We start from the raw sequence: 13,230 nt of genomic DNA on the forward strand, positions 1-13,230 counted from the left end.
AGCAATTTAATTTCTGTATGGCTGCCTTCTAATGAAAATGATTTTTAATTATTCTATTCCTTACTAGAATGGTCTTTTGTTATTTCCACTTTAAAATTTATGTGGTCTTCTTTTCCCTATTGTCATTGTCCACATTTGCAGAGGCTTACAAAGTAAACATAACTTTTATATGCACTGGGAACCCAACATTTTTCGTGACTTGCTTTATTACGATATTCGTTTTATTGAGGTGGTCTGGATCCAAACCCACGCTATCTCCAAGGCATACCTGTACCACGCCTTTGTTTCTAACTGTGCTCCCTCTTTCTTGCCGGAGTGGGAAGGTAGACAAAGCATCAGGGATGATGAAGCCTGCAGGGTGGTTCGACACTGCCATGGGAAACACTTCCGGTTCTGGGGCCCTGTGTCTGTGCGTGGCTGGGGCAATTGCAGAACTGATGAGGTGTCAAGGTCAAACAGAGCCCTTTGTGCTGGCCCAGCACATCTTAACCCCTGGGGCAGGAAATGACACTGAATCCCCATTTCCTCCTTGAAACTTTCTTCCAGCTCATAGGGACCTCTACCTTTTTCAACATGTCTGTGTTATTACGTAGTTCTAATTTTACTGATTTTTGAATAGGCAGGGTTTAATACAGTCGGGGTTCAAAGTGCAGAAGGGTATCCAGTGAGTGCTCTTTTTTCTGCTCCTGTTCTCTCCCTGGACAGGTGCTGCCTGGACCCAGTGCTATCAGATCTTGTTCTCCAACTAGACTTTAAAACCCTGTAGGGAAAGGGGTGTCTTATACCTCTCTGTGTCCCTCTGTGTCCCAGCTGGGGTGAATTATCCCATCCATCACCCAAGGGAGTTTTCCTAGCATTGCATCCTCCCTCCTCATCAGCATGGCTAGTCTCTTGGGTCAGACCCCCGAACTCCTTGTAACTGGGTATCCAGCTGCCTGGCAGGTCCATCTCCTGGACACCCTCCACCGGCTGTCATACTGCTCTTCTGGTAATGCCAGGCTCCCCCCTAATCCTTATTGCTCCCCATACCTCAGATCAAGGACAAACTCCTTGCCATGGTGGCTTGGTTTCAGCTGCCTCTCCAGGCCCATCCTCTGCTACTGCCATCAGACTTTGCACACCCACCAAACCCAATGACTTGCAGTTCTCTGATTGGCCAGGCTGTCTCCTGCCTCTAGGGCTTTGTATGTGCTGTTCCCTCTGCCCGAAATGTGCTCATCCAACTGGCCAACTCTTACTCGTGGGTTAGTGCTCAGCCCACACTTCTCCCCCGAGGGACCTCTTCACAAACACCCCCTCCCCCACTTGCTGAGTTGACTGCATCCCTCTCGCTCAGCCCCCAAGGGTGCCTCCTGCGTGCTGTCTTCTCACTGGGTGATCTCCATTTAAAATCTGACCCCCCCAGTTGACTGTCCTCTCCTTGAGGGCTGGGCTTGCTCATCTCTCTGTCTCCTCCACTTGGCAGAGCACCTGGCGTATAGCAGGGAGTCTGTTAATACAGCAGAAGGAACAGATCTCCTCTCTCATCTCCCAGGCATGACCTGATATAAAATAGACGCCCAAAGAGATTTCCTTTGATTTGATTTTTTGATGCTCCTGCTGAATCTGATGTTATAAAAGAAAACCACCTGCCTCCCCCAGCCCAAAGTGACCCCTGCTCGCCCTTGACACCGTGACAGACACATGTTCCCAGATCCAGCTGACTCCGGACACCAGGCTTCTCCATAGGCAGGAGCTTCTATGTTTAAAAACAGCACTAGATAACTCAACTGGAATTACTTTTAAGTAAGATGGGGTAATGATGGCCAAGGATCAGATGCTTAAGGATACTTGCTGGGAAGCTGAGCAGGGATTCATTAATGATAATAGTAGAAATAACTGATACTGTTTACTGTGGGCTTGGTATGTGTCAGAAACGCTGCCGAGTATCTTACATGCATTATTTCTGACTTAATCATCACCGCAACCCTGTGGGTTAGGAATTAGTTAGCCCCACCTTATAGATAAGGAAGTTGAGGCTTAGAGAGATTGTCATTTGACCGAGGGTTACACAGCTGCTAAGAATAAGAACTCACACTTTCTGAGCACATACTGTGTGCAGAGACTAAGCTTTTTCCGTGAATTATTTCATTGAACTTAATCCTTACAGCAAACAACCCTAGGAGGTAGGTGCTATTATTATTAGAAGCGGCAGATCCAGGATTTGGGCCCAGGCCTGTTGCCACCAACATCTAGTGCTTACCCTGTGGGCCTTAATTTTATAGAACCTGCCACAGAAAGTTTTGCAAACACCCTTCCTCGGAGCTGTGGGACCACGTATGTGGGGGTAGAGGCTAGGGGACAACACCCAAGTGCAGTCCTGCCTGGAAGGTGCTGTCATTATAATTGTAGATTTTTTTTAAGATTTTTAAATTAAATATTAGTAGGTATAGAAGAACATTTATAAAAAATGCGTAGGGTGTAAAGAATAACAGTACCACCAGCAGCCACCAACCACTTTAAGAAAAACACATCTCACTTCGAAGTCCCCTCTGTGCCTCTCCCATACCTGTCCTCCCTCTTCAGAAACTTTGGTTTCATTGTTTTTTGTTTTGTTTTGTTTATTTAAAGCATACATTTTGCTTTTTTGGGGGGGTACCTTATGGGGGGGGGTAATCAGGTTTATTTACTTGTTTGCATTTGGAGGAGGTATTCGGGATTGAACCCAGAACCTCATGCATGCTAAGCATGCTCTCTACCATTTGAGCTGTACCCGCCCCTCCTCATTGTTTAGTTTTCTTTCTATGGAGCTCTGCCACAAATTCATTTTTGTATTCACAAACAATATGTTTTTTAGTTTTATATGGTTTTAAATTTTCTGTAAGTGAAATCATACTAGATGTATCTTTCTGCAACTTGCATTTTTCACTCAGCCTCCACCTGTGTTGTCACCTGGAGAAGGGGCTCATTCCATGCCACTCTGGGCAGTCCTCCGTGCTGTGGCTAGTTCACACTATTTATTCATTCTGCTGCTGGTGGACATTTGGGTTGCTTCTAACGTTTGCCTTTTTGGGTCAGTGCTGCTAGAAACGCTCTTGTACGTGTCTCCTGGCATTTGTGTGCTGGAATTTATCTGGGATAGAAAACTCGGGAGTGGACTTGAGAGGTCATAGGATGTGTACATTTTAAATTTTTCGAGAGAATGCCACATTCTCTAGAAAAAGTGGTTAAGCTGATCGAACTTCTTCTCGTAGAGTTTTAGTGTTCCAGTTATTCTAGATCCATGAATATCAGAATCTTCAGGCAGTAAAGAGATGCCTAGCTCCGCTTCCTCACTTTCTAGACGGAGGAAATTTAGGTGCAAGAGTGAAGTGACTGAGCTAAGGTGACATCGCCATTCAGCAGCAGAGTCTGGACTCGAACCCCAAGCCCCCTGACTCCCTTCTCACCCCTACCTTGGCTCATTTTTCTCTCCCATCTCCTCCCTTCTCAGGCTGAGGCCCCAGGGTGTGGCCACCATGACACATCGAGCTATTTCCGGGGCCGGACTCAGCATTCGGAGCTGACCCAGCCGGGGTCCCTACTGTTTCCAGAGGATGAGGCTCCTCCGCAGACGCCACCTGGCCGTGCGCCTGGCCTTGGTGGGCAGCGTCTTCATGCTCTTCCTCCTCATCCTGCAAAGGGATGTCAGCAGCAGCGAGCAGGCCACAGAGAAACCATGGCTGAAGTCCTTGGTGAGCCAGAAGGATCACGTCCTGGACCTGATGCTGGGCGCTGTGAACAACCTAAGGGATTCGATGCCCAAACTCCAGATCAGGGCTCCGGAGGCCCAGCAGATGCTGGTCTCCACAAACCAGTCCTGCCTCCCTGGGTTCTATGCCCCAGCTGAGCTGAAGCCCTTCTGGGAACGGCCGCCACAGGATCCCAACAGCCCTGGGGCAGACGGGAAAGCATTTCAGAAGAAAGACTGGACACTCCTGGAAACCCAGGAAAAGGAGAAGGGCTATAAGAAGCACTGCTTCAATGCCTTTGCCAGTGACCGCATCTCCCTGCAGAGGTCCTTGGGGCCGGACACCCGACCCCCTGAGTAAGTAGCAAGCTCTGGGGTGAGGTCAGGGCTCTGCCAAAGGCGTGGCTGGTGTGGCCATGGCCACGGGCCGAGTGCCACGTCAAGAGCTGACAGGGATTTTAGAGTGTGGGCAGAGATTTCCACTAAGCCCTCACTTCTTTTCCTGATCAATTGCCCTTGTCCCAGGCACTGGGGTTCAAGAGTATTATGGCCAGGCCATAAGCCCAGGGAGACCTGTGAAAGTGAAGCACAATTAGGAAGGGGACAGGATACAGAAAAAGGAACTCAGGGTGGGGACCAGACCTGGCCTAAGGGTGACTGGGAGGGACTGGCTCCGACCTGCAGATTCGGTGGCCTTGCCCTCATCTGAGGCTGCCCCAGGGACCGTGGACCCTGCTGCTGAGCTGTTGGGAAAGGGGTGTTTCCTGATAGCGGCCCCCATGGTCAGGACTATCCCCACCCCTCCTGGTTTCTTTCGGTGAAGACTCACGGGGCCATGAATTCATTCCAGCCTTTACTTGAAGCTGTTTATACTTTCAGTCCTCAGCACTTAGGTCTTTGGACTATAGCCACTTCACTCTAATGCGGCCATGGCTGTGTTCATGTCCTCAAGTCAAAGATTTTGTGCCTTCTTGTTCAGACTTTGTCGTTCCCAAGGGTTATACCCTTTTTAGACTCCTCTCTTGGCAGCCCCCGAGCTCAAATTCAAGATTCTTTAGGGCTGTGAACTTGGGGTTCTTCAGACTCGGACCAAGGATTAGAGTCTGAGGACGTGCAGCCACTCCAAGTTATCAGAACCCTCAGCAGGGAAGGGCACAAGGGCAGCCAGTGGATGAAGTTGGGGAGCCTCCTCTGGACAGTCCATGAGAAACCTCTCTGACTGGCGGAGGGGTTAAGAAAGGCATGTGAGGCCATAGGATTCCTTGAGATCCAGGATCCACACATTCCCACCCCATCCGAGATGGAGTGTCAAAGAGGACGGCAGTGTGGCCACGTGTGACGGAGTGGTTGGAGTGGATGAGGATAGAGAAAAGGTCACAGGAGCTCGTTGGTGACAGTAGAATCAGATTACAGGGAACTCACGAGGAAATGGACGAGAGAACAACTGTAAGATGTGAAGAGGAAAGCCTTTTCCTCTCACTGAGTATGGAACCTGTAGTCACTTTTCTCATGTCACATTGGACCTTTGTTACTTCCCCTCTGGGACCTCAGGATTGGATTACACTTTATGTGGCACACATTTTACTGAGGAAGAGAGGGTTGGCCTTGGGAACTCCTAGAGCAGATGGGAGAAGCAAGGGGGGCGCCCTCAGCATCCCAGTGGGTTCTCCAAGCCAGCTCGGGGGAGACGGGTTCGGGAGTGGGTTGGTTAGGACCTGCACAGAGGCTCAGATGAGGCTGCAAATAGAGGGTAAGCTGGAAACAGGGAGCAGCTATTCCCAGTTCCAACAAGGAATGCAGGCTAGAGGTTCTGAGGAGCAGAGGTGGTTATGGAAACCTATGGACATAGCCATCCCTACACCTGTCTCCCAGCAATCTGGAGAGCTGTGTCCACACTTTTATCCTTGCAGGTGTGTTGACCAGAAGTTCCGGCGCTGCCCCCCACTGCCCACCACCAGCGTCATCATTGTGTTCCACAACGAGGCCTGGTCCACGCTGCTGCGAACGGTGTACAGCGTCCTGCACACCACCCCTGCCATCCTGCTGAAGGAGATCATACTGGTGGATGATGCCAGCACAGACGGTGAGGCTGGGGGCGCCTGAGGAGGGGCGTGGGGTCTCCCCTGGTAGTCTGGGAAAGAGGGCAGTTTCTCTTGAGGGAGCAGGCACCACCTCACGGCCTGCTGTCCAGCATCACAGCTCATCATCAAGGCCAGGAACAGGAGGAAGGCAGGTGGGGGACAGGGGCAGGTAGACCACATTCCTGCAGCCTGAACTTCATTCACATGTCACCCCACGAGCTCCAAAAGCTTAGCAGCTCCAGCTTCAAGGACTCTCTTAGAGCTGCCAAGTCCAACCCCAAGTCAAAAATGCCAGGAGCGGTCAGGGCAGAGGGTGGGGCCATCCCTCTGTTTCCATTCTTCTCTTGAAGATTCCAACTGAGAAGCTTTTTTTCACTATAGTCAGTCATAGACAATTGAGGCTGTTCACCAAACTTCCACCACTCAAAGCAATTCCACGAACGTCTACTGAGTACTCTGTGCCTGGTGCTGACTTAGATATAGGGGATAGCACGACAAATGACAGATGAGACAGATCTTGCCCTGAGCAGGCTAACAATCCTCTTGGGTCAGATGACCCCTTACAACACCAGCCACGGGGCTGTGGCCTATGACACACCCCAATGGATGGAAAGGGTTGGATGTGAGAGTCTGACCTCCAGAGATTCAAATCCCAACTCTGACTCTTCCTACCTCGGTGACACAGGGCAAGACATTTAGCCTCTCTGAACCTCGGTCTCCTCGTCTAAAAATGAAGACAGTTGACTCCCTCACATGGTGGGTGAGGGATCAGAGAGAGGCTGTAAATGAGATCATTCACGTGCTGCAGAGTACTTGGCCTCGAGTGAGAGCTCCATAAGCATTAGCTTCACTTGCGTCTTTGTACGGGAACAGTGCGCTATGGGAGGTGTCACTTCCGTGTGGCACGGCTGGGGCGGCCCACAGTGGGGGCCCGATTAGAGCTGCGCTTTAAAGCCTGCGGGAGAGAAGCGGTGTTGAAGGGCGTTCCCGGAAGACAGAAAAGCAGCAGCAGAGCCTTAGGGACACAGGCATGTTTGCGCTGCGGGAAATGATACTGAAAAGACGTTGAATTGAAATCCACGTCGTGCTGAATGTATTTAGGCAAAAAATGAGGAGTCATTGAAGGTGCTTAAGCTGGAGAGTGACTTGTCTCAGAAGGATGGCAGCTCTGGGGAGGGTAATTGCCAGGAAGAGGCAGAGGAGCCCGAGTCCGGAGGGGAAGTTCTTACAATCACTTGAGAGAGGGATGCAGGGGCCAGACTGGGAGAGGGACTGCGGGACCCACGCACTGGTAGACTGGGGTCCTCCAGGAGCTGAGCCCTCCTCCCAGGTGGCATGTGGGATCTGGGGCTCCCCCAGGTCGCCTTCCTGTGCCCATGCTGCCATGTCGAGGGCAGGAACTGCGGGGCCTCTCCAGTGGAGCTGTGCCCCCTGCCTCCCCGCCCCCTCCCACCTTCTGGGGAAGAGGACTAGGGCCGGGAGGGCAGTGCCAGGAGGAGTCTGGGCGCTGCTGAGTCCACTTCTTTGGGGAGATCTCGTTTCCCCAGGGAGGACAGACACTGAGCAGCACTTACAAAGCAAAGGCAGACAAGTATCAGCGATGCCGTGACAGGGTCTGGTGGACCAGGAGCAGAGAAATGAAGCTTCTGGAAAGGGAGAGGCAGAGAGTTTGGCAGAGAGGGGAGGGGCTTGTGAGTGACCTCCAAGGAGTCTTTGCAGCAAGGGAACAGTTGTAGGGAATGGAAGCCAGTGTAGCAGCTGCCTTTCCTCTTAAACTGGGCTCTCCCATGACCCTTCTCCCCACAGCCTTCCACTGCCCATCCCTCCAAAGCTTTCTCCCTTGAATTACATGTGCTGGAAGTTCTAAACTGTTTCCACTTGTCACTCAGAATTGTGTAAGTCTCTAAGGCACACTGTCCAATTGGGCAACTCCTCCGACTAGGCCAGCCAAGTGACATAGTGCCAGACTGGCATGGGCAGCTTCAAAAGAGCAGAGTGGCCTGAGCCTCGTAGGGTGGGCTTGGCAATAGCCCCTCCAAAGGGCCTGCCCCTCACTGGCCACCAGACATGTTCCTATTCCTTCTGGTGGCCTCTCCCTTGTGGCCCTGTCCTCTCTCTTAGAGCCAACTCCAGCATCTCAGAGTCACCTGCCTGAGAAACCTAAACTGCTCATTCTTATTTTTCTAGGTCCTGGCCTTCTTTGACAATCTGTCAAAAGCTATGCCCCTCTCTGGAGGAAAGAGAACCCTCCAACATTGTTGGTGGGATTGTAATTTGGGGCAGCCATTATGGAAAACAGTATGGAGATTCCTTAAAAACTAAAAATAGACTTACTATATGGTCCAGTGATTCCACTCCTAGGCATATATTCAGAGAAAACTCTAATTCGAAAAGATACATGCACCCCAATCTTCATAGCAGCCCTATTTACAATAGCCAAAATGTGGAAGCAACCTACACGTCCATCGACAGATGACTGGATAAAGATGTGGTGTATATTTACAATGAAATACCACTCAGCCATAAAAAAGAATGAAATAATGCCATTTGCAGCAACATGGATAAACCTAGAGATGATCATACTAAGTGAAGTAAGTCAGACAGAGAAAGACAAATATCATACATTATCACTTATATGTGGAATCTAAAAAATGACACAAATGAACTTATTTACAAAACAGAAACAGACTCACAGACATAGGAAACAAACTTATTATTCCCAAAGGGGAATGTAAGGGGGAGGGATAAATTTGGAGTTTGGAATTAGCAGATACAAACTACTGTATATAAAACAGATAAAGATCCTATTGTATAGCACAGGGAACTATATTCAATATCTTATAATAATCTATAATGAAAACGAATATGAAAAGTAATATATATGTGTATAACTGTATCACTATGCTGTACATCAGAAACTAACACAATACTGTAAATCAACTATACTCCAATTAAAAAAAAGCTATGCCCCTCTCCCTAGAATAGTGCACCATTGCCACGACAGTGTGTGCACAACCACATTTTTGCCTGTAATTCCAGGGAATTTGTGGACTTCAGGATAAACCACCCTACCTTGAGGGCTTTTGGACTCTAGAAATACTCTCAGCCATGTTCAGTTCAGCAGAGAAAGAAAAAATTACCCTCAGACCCATGGTCAGAAATCTCTGCAGGCCACAGCAGGATTAAATTTCCCACACATTTGACCGTTTGATCAGATTAACTGGCTCTCATTACACACACACCCCAACACAGGCTGTGTCTCTGCTGAGATTCAATTTCCACACTCGCTGTCCTCCTATCCGGGTGCCCGGCAGCACACTGTGACCACGAGTGTGTGGGCATTTGATACTGAAGGAGAGGCCTTCACTATCAGAGAGAGGCCAGGCACCAGGCTGGGGAACTTTTTCCGCCCCACCCCCCTCACAGTCAGTCTCCAGGCACAGATGGACTTCCTGTGTGGCCAGGTCAGCAGTCCAGGTCCATTCTTGGTCTGCACATTCCACAAGCTTCTAAAAACTGGCCCCCCAAGCCAGTCGGTCTACTGTGCCCCAAACAGGGCAGCCCCCTGTCCAAAGCCCTGCCCTGCCCCTGGAGGAGGCTACGGAGGAGAACCTAGGCCTCCCTCCTGTGGGAATTTGCCAGATAGTCCCAAGGACCAAGGACCCAGAGAGCTGAGACATGAACAGAGTCCTCAGTGAGCGAGTTCCTCAAGGAGAGAGGAGGAGCGAGGAGGTGGGGTTGGCCTGGGCGAGGGGCTGTAGGAAGGGAAGGCAGGGGGATCCGCAGGGAAAGGAGAGGAGAGAAGGGCCGCCCAGCAGTCAGGAAACGCAGGGGAGGAGACACTTGGGAGCACTTGGATTGGCCCACGATCTCTCCCACGGCCATCTCCCCTCGCTGGTCAGAACTGAAGTGAGTGGCAGTTCCTCTCATGGCCTCCTCAACCCCTAAGAGGCACCAGCCATACAACTCAGGGATTGTGCAAAGGCTCTGATTTTAGTTGCATTACAAATTCCCGTGTCTATTCCAACAGGTAAAGTGCTTTCTCACTGCTGTCTTACCTATGCCCTCATTTTATAACATAGGAAGATGTGTCTCTAGTAACTCTTATGTCCTGGGTTTTCTGGGAAAGTTTCCATTTCCATCTTCCCCATACAGAAATTCTACTGGTCCCACATGTCAGTTTCATCTGCCAGCTTACTCCTCACACCTGGAAGTGGAGAGGGTGACAGTGAAATGTCTAAATGTCTAAATGTTCTATCTGGGCAGGAGGATGGTCAAATACACCCAAAGGGTGTTCCATTCATTCATTTCTCCTTCCAAAGGGATTAATCAAGGAAAGTTTCCCCACTGCAGTTCAGTTCGAGGCTGGATAGACAATAGATGGTCCTGAAAGTAGAATAAAAACAAAATAGGAAAAGTTAGAGAGGAAATCCTCTCTGCGAGAAAGGCTTTCTGTTGTTTTTCTTTTCTAGATTTTTCAGAAGCCAAAGAAGAGGCAGGGAGAGAGTCCCTGAAAGAAGATTAAATAAAGGCAGGAGTTCACTGCTGTGCTTAATAACTACTTATCAGTTACCTCCTGAGCGCCAGATCCTCTGCCAAGCCCCAGGGGTATAGCAGGGAACAGCTGAGCAAGGTATCTGTCTTTTTAGTTTACTTCTCTAATGAGAAAGACAGAAAATAAATAATTTTAGGTAATAATAAGTGCTATGAAGAAATAAAATTAGAGAAAAAAATAAGAGTGCAGGTGATGGGCCAGTGAGCAATTAAGCAGCTCTTTTAGTCAGAGTAGCCAGGAAAGGCTACTCTGAGTGTTCCCCACAAAGGGAATAGCCGGTGCAAAGGCCCTGAGGCTTAGCATGTTAATGGGGCAGAAATAAACCCAGGATGGCTGAAGAAAAGTGAGCAAGGAAGCAGAAACAGCACTGATACACAGTGAATTTACAAAGGAGACCAGTACTGAATCACAAGAGCTTTGTAAGCAATAGTCAGTATTTGGATTTTTCAGGTGTGTGTGTGGTAAAATATACATAAAATTTACCATCTTAACCATTTTTAAGTGTGCCGTTCAGTGGCATTAAATACTTTCTCATTGTTGTGAAACCATCATCACCATCCATCTGTGTTTCCACAGATGAAACTCTGTGCCCATTAAACAATAACTCCCCCTTCCCCAGCCCCCTAGCCCCTGTCAGCCCCCACTCTGCTTTCTGTCTCTATGAATTAGACTGCTCTAAGAAGCTCATGTAAGTGGAATCATCTAGTATTTGTCCTTTTGTGACTGACTGGCTTATTCCATTTGACATATCTTCAAGGTTCATCCATGTTGTAACATGTCTCAGAATTTCCTTCCTTTTTAAGGCTGTCTATATCATTATTTGTATATACCACATTTCTTTATCCATTCATCCACTCATGGACATTTAGATGGTTTCCACATTTTTGGCTGTTGTGAATAATGCTGCTATCAACATGGGTATACAAATATTTGTTTGAGTCCCTGCTTTCAGTTTTTTGGGGAATATACCCAGAAGTGGAATTGCTGGATTGTATAATAATTCTATGTTTAATTTTTTAAGGAACCATCACACTGTTTGGATTTTTCTAAATGCAGTTTTAAACCACTGTAGTGACATGATCTGATTTATAATTTTATGAGAGACCTCTCTGCTGCTCACTGTGGCAGCTACATCAGGGATAGATTGGGAAGAGGGGTGTAGAGTAGAGGTCAGGAGACCAGATGAAACATTGTGGATGGAGAGAGAGACCTGGCAGTACTTGCTGAAGGGCCGATTGTGGAGTGGGGGGGGGGGGAGAATCCAGCATGACTTCTAGGTTAGAGCAGCTGGAAGGATGCTGGTACGTGTACTGATATGGCGGAGGTTGGAGGGGGAGGTCAGGTTGGGAAGAAATCTCAAGTTCCATTTTGGGCATGTTAGGTTTGTGGTTTTGTCAGGCATCCAAGAAAAGGTGGCAGGCCCAGGAAAAAAAGGACCAGGAGAAGCTGTATACAGATGGTATTTCAAACCATGGGACTAAATAAGGCATGTATGTTGGAGGTCATAGGAGTCTCGGAGACTCTAGCCATGAGGAATGAAGCTGGGCTGGCTGGGTTGGTGGGTATTGAACCTAAATTAGGGGGCTCTCAACTGGGGGACATAAGAGAGTCTGGGTTTCTACACTCAGCTCTGCTCTGCTCAGCTCTGGGGTGTATGTCCAGTGGGTCCAGGGAGGGGCATTTCTTAGGGGAGTTGTCTCAACCCCATTTAAGGGCCTGAGGCCCATGCTCAGAATTCCCAGGTCCAGCCTAGCTGCCTGAGATGGAGGGAAGGCGTGGGAGAAGGACTCCGCAGAGCTTGGGCTCCCCTGCTGTTCACAGCTCAGTGCTTGGCAGACTCTTACCACAAAACCCACTTCCTATGATGTTTTGTCCCTGGGTTATCTCTGCCACCAGGAACTTCCTGTGAGCACAGTTAGGTTCTTGTGGGGAGAGAGGGAGGTGGGAATGTTAGCTGTGCTGAGAAGGCGAGACTCCTGCGTGGGCTTCCTCCCTCCTCCCTGTGAGAGCCAACACTCAGGGCTGTGCTTGGAGTCTGAGCCTAGGAGCTCCATGAGGGCAGGACCCAGACCGTCCCCTCCCTGCCCAGGAGAGTGTCTGCCACCTGGGCAGTGTGTGAACAGGCGTTTGCTCAGTGAGTCCTGGGCCGAAGCTGCCAAATGAAGCTAATTTTGACTCATAAACATTGGAGACAATACTCCCTATAGCAGAGCATTTTAATCATCACAGAGAAGATTAAGAAAGTCAACAAGAAAGCACCTAGTTTAATGCCTGGCACACAGGAGGTGCTCAAGTGTTTGGGCAGTGTGTGTGTGTGTGTGTGTGAGAGAGAGAGAGAGAGAGTGCGCGTGATCAATCGCACCCCCACAAAACTGACTTCAGACCCCACGGTTTGTGTAACACTGCATTGGGAGCAAGGCCTAAGCCCTGGGCTGACCCCACAGCCCTCAAGAGAAAGGACACACTCATCGTCACACCTGCCCCGTACCTCCACTTCTGAAACCACAGGCAACTCCACACTGTATAGTTGGGAACAGAACAGTGGCACGGATAAACCAAAATAGCAGTTCAGGAAACATCACCAAGATTTGGACTATATTCCAAAGATGGATTGCTTCAGAATAAGGCTGTTTTTAATGCTCTGGGGATTTCCCGCTGAATAACAGGGTCATGAAGTGAGCCCCCGCTCAGAAGGAGCTGGAGATCTCAGCAGGTACCCTCCCTTCAAAGAGCTTTCCCCAGCCTGCTCCCATTCAGGATGCTTGCCCCTTCCTGCAGACTCGCCCAGCCCTGTACCACCCCTGGCGGCTCACTGATCTCCTGCCCGGCCCGCAGTCGCCTGTTCCCTGGGCGACTGGCCGGCGCCTGGTACATGTTTTTTAAAT

The 13,230-nt window shown here is 49.4% G+C and overlaps 1 protein-coding gene across 9 annotated transcripts in view; it reads left to right on the forward strand.

Annotated features, from left to right (window-relative positions):
• Nucleotides 1-13,230, forward strand: part of GALNT6 (polypeptide N-acetylgalactosaminyltransferase 6) — a 32,482-nt gene that overhangs the window by 7,120 nt on the left and 12,132 nt on the right. For all 9 annotated transcript variants that reach the window (XM_045523524.2, XM_010964307.3, XM_045523520.2 and 6 more), the window contains 2 exons: nucleotides 3,473-4,066; nucleotides 5,620-5,792. In XM_045523524.2, coding sequence (XP_045379480.2) covers nucleotides 3,576-4,066; nucleotides 5,620-5,792 — 664 coding nt within the window. In that variant the 5' untranslated portion in view covers nucleotides 3,473-3,575. The remainder of the gene's footprint in view (nucleotides 1-3,472; nucleotides 4,067-5,619; nucleotides 5,793-13,230) is intronic.

The sequence above is a fragment of the Camelus bactrianus genome, chromosome 12 (genome assembly GCF_048773025.1).
Source record: "Camelus bactrianus isolate YW-2024 breed Bactrian camel chromosome 12, ASM4877302v1, whole genome shotgun sequence".
Lineage (NCBI taxonomy): Eukaryota > Metazoa > Chordata > Mammalia > Artiodactyla > Camelidae > Camelus > Camelus bactrianus.